The 12,480-nt window shown below is 32.6% G+C and overlaps 1 protein-coding gene across 1 annotated transcript in view; it reads left to right on the top strand.

Moving 5' to 3' along the window:
• Window positions 1-676: 676 nt before the first annotated feature.
• The window catches only part of LOC126850568 (dynein axonemal heavy chain 2), a 37,136-nt gene continuing 25,332 nt past the window's right edge, over window positions 677-12,480 (top strand). Inside the window, exons 1-17 of the mRNA XM_050593707.1 lie at window positions 677-902; window positions 1,280-1,737; window positions 3,185-3,321; window positions 3,544-3,886; window positions 4,179-4,698; window positions 5,191-5,333; window positions 5,754-5,899; window positions 6,000-6,093; window positions 6,854-7,024; window positions 7,264-7,456; window positions 8,143-8,239; window positions 8,628-8,879; window positions 9,537-9,664; window positions 9,965-10,083; window positions 10,522-10,636; window positions 11,298-11,431; window positions 11,522-11,715. Of these exons, the coding sequence (XP_050449664.1) occupies window positions 692-902; window positions 1,280-1,737; window positions 3,185-3,321; window positions 3,544-3,886; window positions 4,179-4,698; window positions 5,191-5,333; window positions 5,754-5,899; window positions 6,000-6,093; window positions 6,854-7,024; window positions 7,264-7,456; window positions 8,143-8,239; window positions 8,628-8,879; window positions 9,537-9,664; window positions 9,965-10,083; window positions 10,522-10,636; window positions 11,298-11,431; window positions 11,522-11,715 (3,455 nt within the window). The 5' untranslated portion in view covers window positions 677-691. The remainder of the gene's footprint in view (window positions 903-1,279; window positions 1,738-3,184; window positions 3,322-3,543; window positions 3,887-4,178; window positions 4,699-5,190; window positions 5,334-5,753; window positions 5,900-5,999; window positions 6,094-6,853; window positions 7,025-7,263; window positions 7,457-8,142; window positions 8,240-8,627; window positions 8,880-9,536; window positions 9,665-9,964; window positions 10,084-10,521; window positions 10,637-11,297; window positions 11,432-11,521; window positions 11,716-12,480) is intronic.

Here is a 12,480-nt window from a genome sequence, read left to right on the forward strand (position 1 = left end):
TTTCTAATGGATGCTGAGCGGATTTTAACCTGATCGAAGCGTCGCTTTGCTAATTGTGCATCAGGACATTCAGCAACCTCGTTTACCCCCGTTTTTTATCTCCGCAAGATATTTCAGTGATTATTAAATATTATCATCTTATGATTAATAATTTAAATTTCACATAAACGTGTGATTAATATTTTTCACAAAAAACATTTATGAAATATAAATATCAAATTTTAATAATAATAAAAAATATATAATAAAACGTTTTATTTTTAATATCTCAATATTGTTGAGATTTGAATAAATTATTTCAATTTAAATACAAAACCATTGCAATCTTTTTTTTTTCAAATTTTCCAATGCTTGTATTTTTGATAAAATCTACACAATTGCTCGCGCTCCGATTATAAATTGATGTGACAATGACAAGCTAGTCGATCATTTCGATATATAGCGGACAATTCAGTTCAATAAATCTCCATCAGCGGTCGTGTATCCGCTGCAATTCCATGTGATAGACGTCGGGACGGCGGTATAAAAAATGATAGTATCGGGAACAGCGATAACTACGGTTTCTCGGTGTCGTATCGTGTTCTTGGATTTTTCTTTTCCTTAATCGCAGCCCCGAAACACATGTGTGAAAGCGGGCTTCTGCAGCAAACTGGACATCTTCCTGTGCAATTTAACGGACCTCACGTACAAAATGCTGGGCTTAACCGTGATATATGTACCTCTGGAGAGTATAGAGTTTACCGTGGAAGAGGGTGTCGCCGATAAGGAGTTGGTGAAGAGGTTGGAGGGTGTGATGGCCTACTGGACCACCCAAATCAAAATAGCCCTCTCTGACCAGATACAGGCGACTCCGCACGAGTTACTATGCCTCGACGACGAATATGACTTCTGGTCTTATCGATGTAAGTGCTCACTCCTAAGGAAAGACGTAGTAGCTACGAGGATAGAATCTCGTTTCCCGATAATATATATCCTTGAGATTTCCTAGGAGGGACAAAAGTTTCCTTTAATGCGGAAACGTTTCAACGCGAAATCCCTTTGTCATGTGTACTTTATAGAATTACGAAGAAACTTATATCATTTTGAAGCATTTAATCGCAGTAAAACGAGCGTAAAACGTTTTACGAAACACTTTAGAAATTTTTTTGTGCATTATACGTTTTATTTATTTTGCAGATATTCATAGGTAAGCGAAAAAATTTATCTCAAACTTTTGAGAAGATTTTATTCGACTATACCATAAAGTTGACTTATTTCAATGTGCGATATTTTTTGTCAGATGACAACCTGTGCGGTTTGAATTACCAGTTGCGCAAGAGCAAGGTACAGCTCATTATCGACATATTATTGGCTGCGCAATCCACTTATGTACGGCAGTTCGTGATGTTGAAGGACGAAATCGAGCACGACTCCGTCGAGGCAAAATCGAACATCGAGTTTCTGAGCATCCTGGAGGACACTTCTGCCGAGTTGAAGTCTTGCACGACTCCCGCGTGCGTGGCTCAATATCTGCCAAAAATGATGCATCTCTTCAGAACGATTTGGCTGAACTCGCCGTACTACAATACCCGCGAGAGGATAAGCAATCTCTTCAGTGCGCTCAGCAATCAGATCATCATCATGTGCAAAAATTTCATCGATCTATCAGACATATTTGAGGGACGGACTAGAAAGAGTATGAAGTTGATGAACGAATGCATCAATTTATGCATTTATTATCAGACTCTTTATTATCAGGTAAATTATGTAGATTTAAATATTTTTTTATATTAATATATATATATATATATATATATATATATATATATATATATATAATGTGTATCTTATATATTATTATATAAATATACACAATATAATATAATGTTTTAAATGCCTTTGTAAAAACAATGTATTCAATAAGATATTTTATAGAGCCTAATTTTTTGTAAAAGATTTAGCATAACATATTTAAATACTTCATGTTAAAATACATAATTATTATATATTTCAGCAACAGTTTGATTAAAACTTTTTCTCAAATTTTTGTTAAATAAAGGAAGAAAATATTTGCCATTTAACAAAAAATCTTATTAATTACACGAGTTGAGCTATTATGTAATAATTATGCCAATGTTATATATTTATATATAGCTTTTAGATTTTGCGCACATTTATTTCAATAATTAATAAGTAAAAGTACATTTCTCTCTAAAGTACACGTGAGTTCAAAAGCCGGCTTGTGACCGTATACACGAAAAGCGTATAAAACGTGGTACTTTATGCGCTATCTGCAAATTCACCTTCCACAAGCGGTGAGTTAAACTCCCATTAAATTATGTGTGCACAGTTACTTTAGCTACTTAGACCCCTCGTTGGACAAGGGGGAGATGAAGTTCGCGAAGGAGTTACAAAGTGATTTCGGTTTTCAGTAGTAATTATGATTGGAAATGATACAATTTCAAATGTAACGGGGCGCAACCGACGAGAATTATCTCCCTTTCCTGTGAGTCACAAATAAACGATCATTTTCGGTAACACTGACTAACGAAATTAGAATTTGAAAACGGATTAACGCGCTGTCTCTTAGAGAAGCTGCCCTTAAAAGTACAAAAGAGCAAGATGAAAAAAGGCTTTCTCTTTAAGTGGAGATCGCAATACCGACTTACGTTCCTCCCGTGGGCAGATAAGCCGGAATAGAGGTGGGAATTGGTAGAAACGGCATGACGATGCTCTCCTGACTACTTGTTCTCGAGTTGCGCCACGGTTAGCACGCCATGTGTGCCCGAAGGAATAGGTGACACGACTCCTTAGACTTTTGTGCAGAAATCCGTGCAATCGCATTACGTACCGTTTTACGGATCGCTAACGCGCGTTCACAGCCCTTCGCATTCTTACGTTACTCGAGCAGTTTCTCTCTTCCCAGATACATATACATGTATCTCGTGTGTATAAACAAATATTAGTAAAATATTTTTCCAAATGTATTTTTAGGAGAGATATTTTCCTGAAATTAAAATACAGACAATCTTCTTTTCTGTTCCATTTACATCTTTCTAGAAACAGAAACTAAAACCGCTTTAGTTACAATAGAGATTTTAATTTGCATTTCTGTGTCAAATAAAAGAGATTTATATAATCTTTCTCTCTTTCAATAAAATATAATTTTTTTTTTTTTAAACATATTCCGTTCTATAATCTTCAGTTTGCGAGCGCTCACATCAATCTCACACAACACCCTTGGGACTTAGACACGAAGAATATATTCCGTTACATCGACGTTTTCATCGACAGGTGTCAGGATATGATAGAGATTTGTCAAGCGATGATTGATTTTGCAAGGTTCAAATAACATATAGCGTAGAAACAACAACAAAAAATGTATTACATACTATATCTATTTTTCTTTTTTTATTTTTATTTTTCATTTAAAAACAATATTTTCTTTCAAAAACTATATCTTCAAAGTAACTCAGATTTTGTTTCTATTGTCTTTATAATAAATGTGAGATAATTGACGCAGTGATATTCGTGAGTAAAAACAATGCGATTTTTCAACAACAGAGCGGATGAGACTACTCAGATTTTAAGCCCCAAATTCAGCGGTACAAATGGTGAAGAGTACGAAAAAATATGTCAAAATATTGAAAGACTCTTCTACGAAGCTTTGAACAAAATCGAGGACAATTCGGACAAGATTTTCATTGTTCATAATTCTACGTGGCACGATCATATGATCATATTTCGCAATGAAATGAGAGACTTAGAGATAATGATCGAAAACTTGATAGCCACCGTTTTCATGGGTGTTAACAACGTTCAAGAAGGGATCGAAGATCTGCGAAGCTTCTATAATTATTTAAATCGCGAGAATTTAAAGTCGCTGTTTGACAGCAAAAATAGCAGTGTAAGGAAAAATCAACGATTTGTAAATACAAATTGCTTTCAACAAAAAGTCCAGTTTCTTATTATAAGAAAAAATTTAGAAAAATATCTACAAAAAAAAAAGTCAAACTCAATAGTTTATTCTAATAATTTTTCATAAAAGGAGTTCTAAAAAAAATCTAAAATTTTATATAAGAAAAGATGTACATATTGAACTTATGTTTTTATTACGGCTATTCTGCGTAAATATTTAAATAATCAAAGTAATAAGTAACATTTGATATCAATATTCCAATATTTCTGCTTATTGTCAGGTCTGGCAGATCTTTGCCGACGATATTCAACGGACAAAGCTGGAGGTTCTGAACGAGAGGGAAGAGTATTCTTCGTTTACTCCGTACTATGCCGGCAGAGCGTTGAATCTTCGTTTGAAAGGTGACCGTCTGCTATCGACGCGAAGGATGCTGGAGGAGGCCGAGTGGATGCCCTATTGCGGCATGAGCGAGGAGATCTATCATCAGGAAGACATCGTGATAGGATCCATCGAGGATTCCATGAAAAATCTGTATGCGAAATGGCTGCAGGACGTCGACGATAATCCGCGAGTGTGGCTCGACCGTTGCCTGATGCGGCGTAACGATAGCAAATCCGACCTGCTGGAGTGTAATATCGATCCTAATATCCTGGATCTCTGCCGCGAGTGTTCCTATTGGATCAACCTGCGATTCAACATACCCGTGAACATACAACTGATATACGACAAATGGAGCACGCTACATTTTATATATGAAAGTGTCCTCGCCGTCACGATGGCGTACAATAGGATTATCCAAGGTTCGCTGTTTTCAATAATTATTTGCCAGATGGTTGTACAAAGTGATTTGTTAAAGCCGACATTAAAAGTATTTTTCTTTTAAACAGATCTAACAATTTTTTTCTACTGAAATTTTTTTATTTCAACACAAAACTTTAAAGAAAATTCAATGATATATAAATATAATAGATCAAAAATGTTTCTCAATTAATTTTACATAACTTGTTAAGAAAATTCAATATTTAAACTACCTTTGATATAATAATTTCTAACCAAATGAAGAAAAATATATAATAAGTTGAATGTTATTGGAAAATATAATAATTTTATTTATTACTTATTTTGATTAAAATACGCTATGCTATGCAAATTTTACGATACGATTTAAGGGAAGCACACTTTATAAAATACGCGATAAAAGCAATATTCTCTGTATTCGTAGCCACACGCGATAATTTCTTTTCCGCGCTAGCAAAATATTCTTGCAACGTAGCGAAACTTGTATTTTTCAGCATTGTCGTTGACAGAACGTGCGTTGTTTCGCGAATTAATTCGGCAGCTCGACCGGAAGATCAATCCTGGCTTAACCACGCTGACGTGGAACACGGATTACGTGGACTCGTATATTGAGAATTGTTTCAACGAAACGGCCAATGTACGCTTAGAGTCTCTTACATTGTCCATGTGCGAAATCCATGTAAATTCATGCAATATGTACGGGACGCCTCGCGGTAAAATTTAATTTTGAACTGCCCGAGAGAAGTCCTCTCGCTATCTACCTGCATTTGAACAATTAATTACAAACTCCATGTAACGCAGAAACGGAATAATTATGCGTATGTATAAGGGATGTAATAGAACATTGAGTTCAGTAACATAAGTTAAAGTCTCTTTATTATCCTCCATTTCTTTTGCGAAGAAATTATCATATTTTCTTTCTTCATCGTTCTTTTCTCTTTTCAAACAATGCACGCTAAAATCACACAATTAAAGGATAAATTATCTACTAGTTTAATGTAATATTGCAGTATAAATGAAATAGCAAATAAAGACATAAAATTATTTGTTGTTTCAGTTTCAAGAGTTTATGGACACTTACAAGAACAACAACTCTGAGATCATAAGAATCTGCGAGAACATCTGCGACACTCCCATGATCGAGATAAGGGTTAATTACACATACACATTGCCCGCATTAAAAGAGGAGTTCTTGCACGTACGGTAGGATTTCCATTTCGCATTATGCTATAGCAATTCAGAACGCGTGACTGAAACTTAACGTTTAGTAAACGAGTATCGATCGAACTTTCTCACTTTCTAGAGATGAGAAGTTTCAAATCATGACTGAAAGACTCAATATGATATTTCCATACATCATGGAGATTTATGAGGGCTTCAAAGATGTAATCGAAGAGGTATAACTTTTTTATGCAACTGCGAAATGCGACTGAGTAAATATAAATAAATCATTGTTTTATTATTATAAAATTAATATGTTACATTGTTACTATATTCTGAACAAATTTCATATTTTAAAGCGTGTTTAAAAATTTATTTTCTACATACGGTAAATTTTATTTTCTTAAAAGTTTCTATAAACTTTAGCAAGTGCCGTGATGAGGCTGGGGTAGCAGAAAATTTCTGACAAGTTACGTAAAGTTGAATCTTTCCTGTAAAGACTCCGCTAACGTAAAAATGACCAAATAGCTTCGACGAAAGAATATTCGTGAAGGAAACGGTGTACGTTGCACGCCCGCGGGCTATACAAAGCAATTCTCGTCCAACTAAAGTTGGAGAAGTAAAGAGCGCGCGTACTTACGGCAGATTCGTGTTAAGATATGTCGTTCCGTAACGTGACTGCCACAGTGAGCACGTGCCTTCTCGGTTAATTCAAAAAGTCTCCAAACAGTCGCAGCTTCGCCATAAGCGGGCATAACATGTTTAGCCTCTATCAGATCCATTTAAATTTATCAATTAAATGATTAAGTTAATATGATTAGAATATGGGTTAGCTAAAGTGGAAATAAACCGTTTAATATAGGATATATCGGATATTGAATTTATCTTTTATAATTATATTTTAAAGTTCTTAATACTTTAATTTTTTTCTGCAATCTCTCAATAGATTGATATATACATATATATCTAGTTTTATTAGTGCCTCTTCTTCTTTAGAGCCGTACGGAATGGCAAGATTATTTGATAAAAATCGATACCTTAATTGAGGAAGCCATTAGATTGTGTTTGAAGAATTCGTTAACCGTTATGTTTGAAGCTCTTCATGGATCCGATACGACAGGACCCTCACCCCTTCTATTGGTGCAAGCGGATATTATCGATAACAAAGTATGTTGGTAACTATCCATAACATGTTTAACATACCACACAAGATGCAAGATATACTCTATAGAATATTATGTACATTGTTTAACTATAAGGTTTCATGTGTAAGTTGATAACTAATGAATAATAATTTGACATTTTCCAATCTCCAATAATAACGAAAATATTCTACTTTGTCTAATTATTTTAATTTATTTAATAAAAAATGTATATATTTTAAGTAGTTTTTATGATTTACTTAGATAAACTTTATACCAAGCCTTTGGGGAATAGCTACAGTAATAGGAAATATTTCGAATATCTTGTTGGAGCCCTTGAAAGATGTTTCGCGACTAGTTAAGAAGTTTAAAATGCTTGAAGACGAGAGCTTTCCCTTTCCAAAGTTGTACAAGAAGGACAAAGAACTGATTGAACTCCAAGAGAAACTCAATAACGGTCGTATCAAAGCTTTCTTTCCTCATTTTTTTTATTTTTTTGATGATTTTTCCTCTTTAATACTTTATAATTAATGTATCAGATATTCTTCTATAACAATCTCAATAATTTTTACTTTATCTGCAATAAATACTACATTCTTATTGTAACTATTCACTTATTAAAAGAACAAACAAATTCTTATTAAAAGAACATAATAGTAATTTTTTAAAAATATAAAAAATGTTGCATTTCTAAGACAAATAAGATCAATAAGACAAATTCTAGGCAATTTGTCTTGTTAGAAATGCAACATTCTTTATATTTTTTAAAAATTATTATCTACATATATATATATATATAAAATTGATGAAGCCTAATAGATTATAGATGCAATTTAAAATTATAATAGAACATTATTAATTTAGAATCGTCCTCTATATCAGAAATCGTTACCAATTCAATTTTCACTCCAATTTCATTTTCCTAAAATTTAATGAGAATATATCTAATTTTAAATTAAGAAATTTAATTAGTATGTAATAGCAAAAAAAGAAGACATTCTTTTATCTATATTAATTCTTATATAGCAAGATATTCTTATTAATATATATGCGCGACTCTAATTGTTGTAACTATTCTGATTCAGTATTACTTTTATACTGTATTAGAATAAACATATTTAATATTAATTTGTCAATTTACAGAAGTAGGTTATTGTTTTGCTCAAGTGCAAAATTATCTCAAGATTTGGGAACCTTTCAAAGATATATGGGAAGTAAATAAGGATCTATATATTCAAAGGTAACGCAAAAAAAAAATTGTATCATTTAGAATGATGATTAAAATGGATTTCTTGCTCGCAAGACTTTGAAAAGCTTATTTGAAAACTGCATTATTTACATCTAATTCTATATGCTATCCGATTTATGTAAACAATCATTACAACTGTACGTACTTTACAATTGCAAAATTTATTTAAAAAAGTTGTAACTTAATTTTTTCATAATCTGTTTCTCTATATTTCTCTTTCTCTCTTCAAAGATCAGTACATATAAGCAGATAAAAGGCATTAATAATCTATGTTTGTAATATGATTTTAACACGGAAATATATTTATTTATTTATCTTATACATTTTAATAGTTTTTATTTTATTTCTAAAAAGTTATTACAACTTTTTCACAAATTAGATACGAAAAGTTGAAACCAACAGCGGCATCTTTTGACGCGGATATAAGTAAATACATCGATGTGATGAATAGTATCCAAGTACAGGAAACAATGATGACAGTGCATTTCCTCGATATAAATTCTGATAGATTGAAAGCCACCATCACCGAACACTGTTCAATTTGGCAACAGAAGCTTACCACACTCTTGTTACGTATGACCGATGCAATGGTCGACCACATTTATCATTACATTGCTGAAAATTCCACAAAGTTAGTTGCCTGCGTGATTGTGTTTGATTAAAATTTTTAAAAGTAAAAACAAAATTTTCCGCTTAGGATTAGAAAAATTCGATACGGAAAAGGAATCGCAGAAAAATATTTTTTATCTCTGAGTTTATTCACATTCTATTTATTCACATATATTTCTATTTAAAAAGTTATCATAAAATAAAAAAGTTAAAATATATTAATTAAAAACATATTAAATTATATATGTAGCTGTTTTTATATATATATTTGATAGAAAAATATATCAATTAAAGAAAAAATTATTGATATTTATATTTAAATATTCATATATAAAGATCCATATATGTATAAAGATAATGATAAAAAAAAAAATAATTTATATCATTTATTTTAATTTAAAAAAAATTAATTGCTCGCAGTTTGGCAAATTTCTATCATTCTGTGCTAAAAATTCCTTTCCAGAGTTCCAGCGTGATTACCAATTCCTCTCTATAGCATAATTGAATTTTTCAGTTATATTCATTTTCAGTGTTCTCGATCGATACTATTAATGTAAATTTCTTCAAGCCGAGCAGAACATTGGAGAGGCGTTGCTCGCAAAGCGTTGCTCCCATAAATTCTGTCGCAAGGCCTTTTTGAATTTCGAACTGAATCGTACGTGAATTCATTCATTTGCAGAATAATGGACGAACCGACGGATCTCATCAGCATGCAATCCGCGCTGCAATTGTTCGAGAGGCTCACCGCCGAGATACCGAAAGAGGAGGAAGAGTTTCCTAAGATCCAGGAACAGTTCCAAACTTTGGGTAAACCTTTAAATGTTTTCTCCGTGTTAAATAAGAAAGTCGATGCCCCATCAAATTGACGGAGCTTAAAATCGCAATCTCCTGTCGTTCAGGAATTTACAAAACGATTTACATGTTTCGCAAACGTACATCTGCTTTGCTTGAGATGCTCACAGACTTTTAAGTTTATTACATATGTGGACTCTAAACGGAAATCTGTTATTTCAAACTATCTACACACACACACACAAACGCATATGTACATATATTCAAATAATTATGTATATTAGATTGTAGAAAAGAATGCTTAATGATTTTCAGAAAAATACGAGGTGCCGCTAACTTTTGAGTTCAAAAGAAAATTAAAAGACATCTACCGTTCTTGGGCGGCTTACTTGGAGTTACTTGCCACGTGCGAAGTTACTCTGCTTGAAAAAAAGGTACAACATTCCCTCGATATAAAAGGGAACTTCTAGAAACTTTATAATAAAAAACGGAGTTCCATCGCGCGGCGTCGTCGTCGACGCTAACTAAGAGGAAAATATGATGTCAATTAATTACTTTCTCAATTTTGACATTACTTTGCAGCATCTAAGGAATTTTTATATAATCTGAATAATTAGTTTTGCATAATAAAAAGTCTCTAATATTTGCAGAATTTAAATTATTCAGTAAAAGAAGCAAATAAAAATTTCTTGTTACTTATTTATTATACATTTGTGTTTGCATTTTTTGAGAAAGGTTAAAAATTAAATAATTTAAAATATTTCATACTTTTTCTTGCACATAAAGAAAAAATGCTAGAATTTTACATTTTTATGAATATTTATTATAACTTAAATTGTGTTTTTTTTAATGTTATTTTTATATAATCGCAGGAAGAATTTAAACAAATATTGCTGGGAGATACGACGATGTTTGAGGAAGAGATATTCTCCGTAATACGTAGATTTAAGGATACCGGGCCCTTCACGTCCGACTGGAATTCAAAAGGTAAATTGATTAACATGTTCTAGATTAAATTAGTAAATCTGCGTTGATAACAGCTAAGCACCGAGTCATGATATAAATCATAAACTACCATATCTTTTGTACGTAACAATGTATAAAATAAAGTAACAATTATAATTTGAAATTTTAAGAGTAAATGCAGTTGGAATAGAAAAAAAAAAAAAAACACAGAAAGCACATATAAAATATTTCAAATAAAATTCTATTTTAAAGTTTATTTGTTATTTAATATGTTAAATATGTTAAAAAAAACTTTGCGTATAAATAATAATAAGGATTATTTGTGACATCATCTACGTGAAAATTTAAAGGGAGTCAAATAAAAATTCTAACGATTGCTTTTACTATTGCATATTACAAACCTGTTATTTATTCATGTGCAACTATTTTAAATGCGTTTGTCAATACTGGGCCGATTTATTTTTTCATAAACTTTGCCTGTATCAACGTATAGACAAAGTTGCGATAATATATATCCGGATGCAAACACACAAACGTCAGATGACTAATAATCATGGAAAAATAAATTGCCTTTAATCAGATTATATCCAGCTAGAATATTAATTCATTTTAATACATTTACTGACATTGTAATTATTTTACTTTATTATTATTATTGCATTTTATATTATTATTGTTACAGACGCCTTAAATTGGATAGCCAATTACTGGAAAGAGATTGAGTCTTTAAAAGACAAAGAAACCTTATTAAAATCACAATTATTGATTTTTGGCATAAATTACCCAGATTCTCGAGAACTCGCTGAACTCAATGATGTAAATATCATTTATTTGTTGCTCAAATGTCACTTTTCCGCGCTAGTCTATGTATTTATACGATTTTCCGACACTTTTCTACTCGCGAAGGATGTAGCCAATATTGAATTTGTGTGGCAATTGACGGACGAATGGAACGATGCCTGGGAAGGCTACAAAACCGGAAATTTCTGGACGATAGAATTGGAAGAGATGGACGCAACCGCTAATCTCCTTCTCCGGAAACTCACAAAACTCAGCAAGGAGCTCAAAGAAAAGAATTGGGAGATAGTCGATAACACCAGGTGCGACCAAGTTATATCGAATATGCAGTAAATATTTTCGTGAATTTTTCATGACGCAAAGTAGCGTTTTGCGATTGCTATCCTTTAGCAGCATGTCAATTTATCGCTCGCCAAAAACCCGAAACCGCCGCGTTATAAACTGCGCTCGTTCGATGGATGGCCATTTTTCAAAATGACAGCCAGATAAGAGGAATCACGCGCGGGGATGTAATCGACGTTAATTGTCGATGATTGAAATGCACGCTGTTTGCAACATCGAATATTATACCGAATGAATTAATCCTTTAGCTAACAGCTTTTTGCGGGATATGACGAAGAGAGTGAAAAATAATTCGTCGAGTTTTCAAAAATTCTACATATATGTATAAGTATAAATAACACGCCGATAAAAATATCACTTTTTGCTCGAATGGAACGATATGCACTTCAACCGGCTCTGCGTGCTTCGCAAGAAATAATGCGAAGGACAGTCTACAATTTAATCTCGCATATTACATAGTGACACTTATTAACTTTTGGGTTGCTAAAGCGCGTAGCTTACATAAACTTACCGACCACATTTGCGACCACACACCTTTTGACGATACTTTTTGAAACTAACAAAGTGCACGCTTCGTAAATGGCTATGTAACTTTCTCAGCAGCTACAATTCAACCTAGTTTACTAAACAAGGCAAAATAGAAAAAAAAAAAGCTATTTGCGCGTAGAACTCGTTTGATGCGTACAAAATAAAAAATGTTCTTTATGCAGTGAAAAGAATTGCAA

Source organism: Cataglyphis hispanica, chromosome 6 (assembly GCF_021464435.1).
Source record: "Cataglyphis hispanica isolate Lineage 1 chromosome 6, ULB_Chis1_1.0, whole genome shotgun sequence".
Taxonomy (NCBI): Eukaryota; Metazoa; Arthropoda; class Insecta; order Hymenoptera; family Formicidae; genus Cataglyphis; species Cataglyphis hispanica.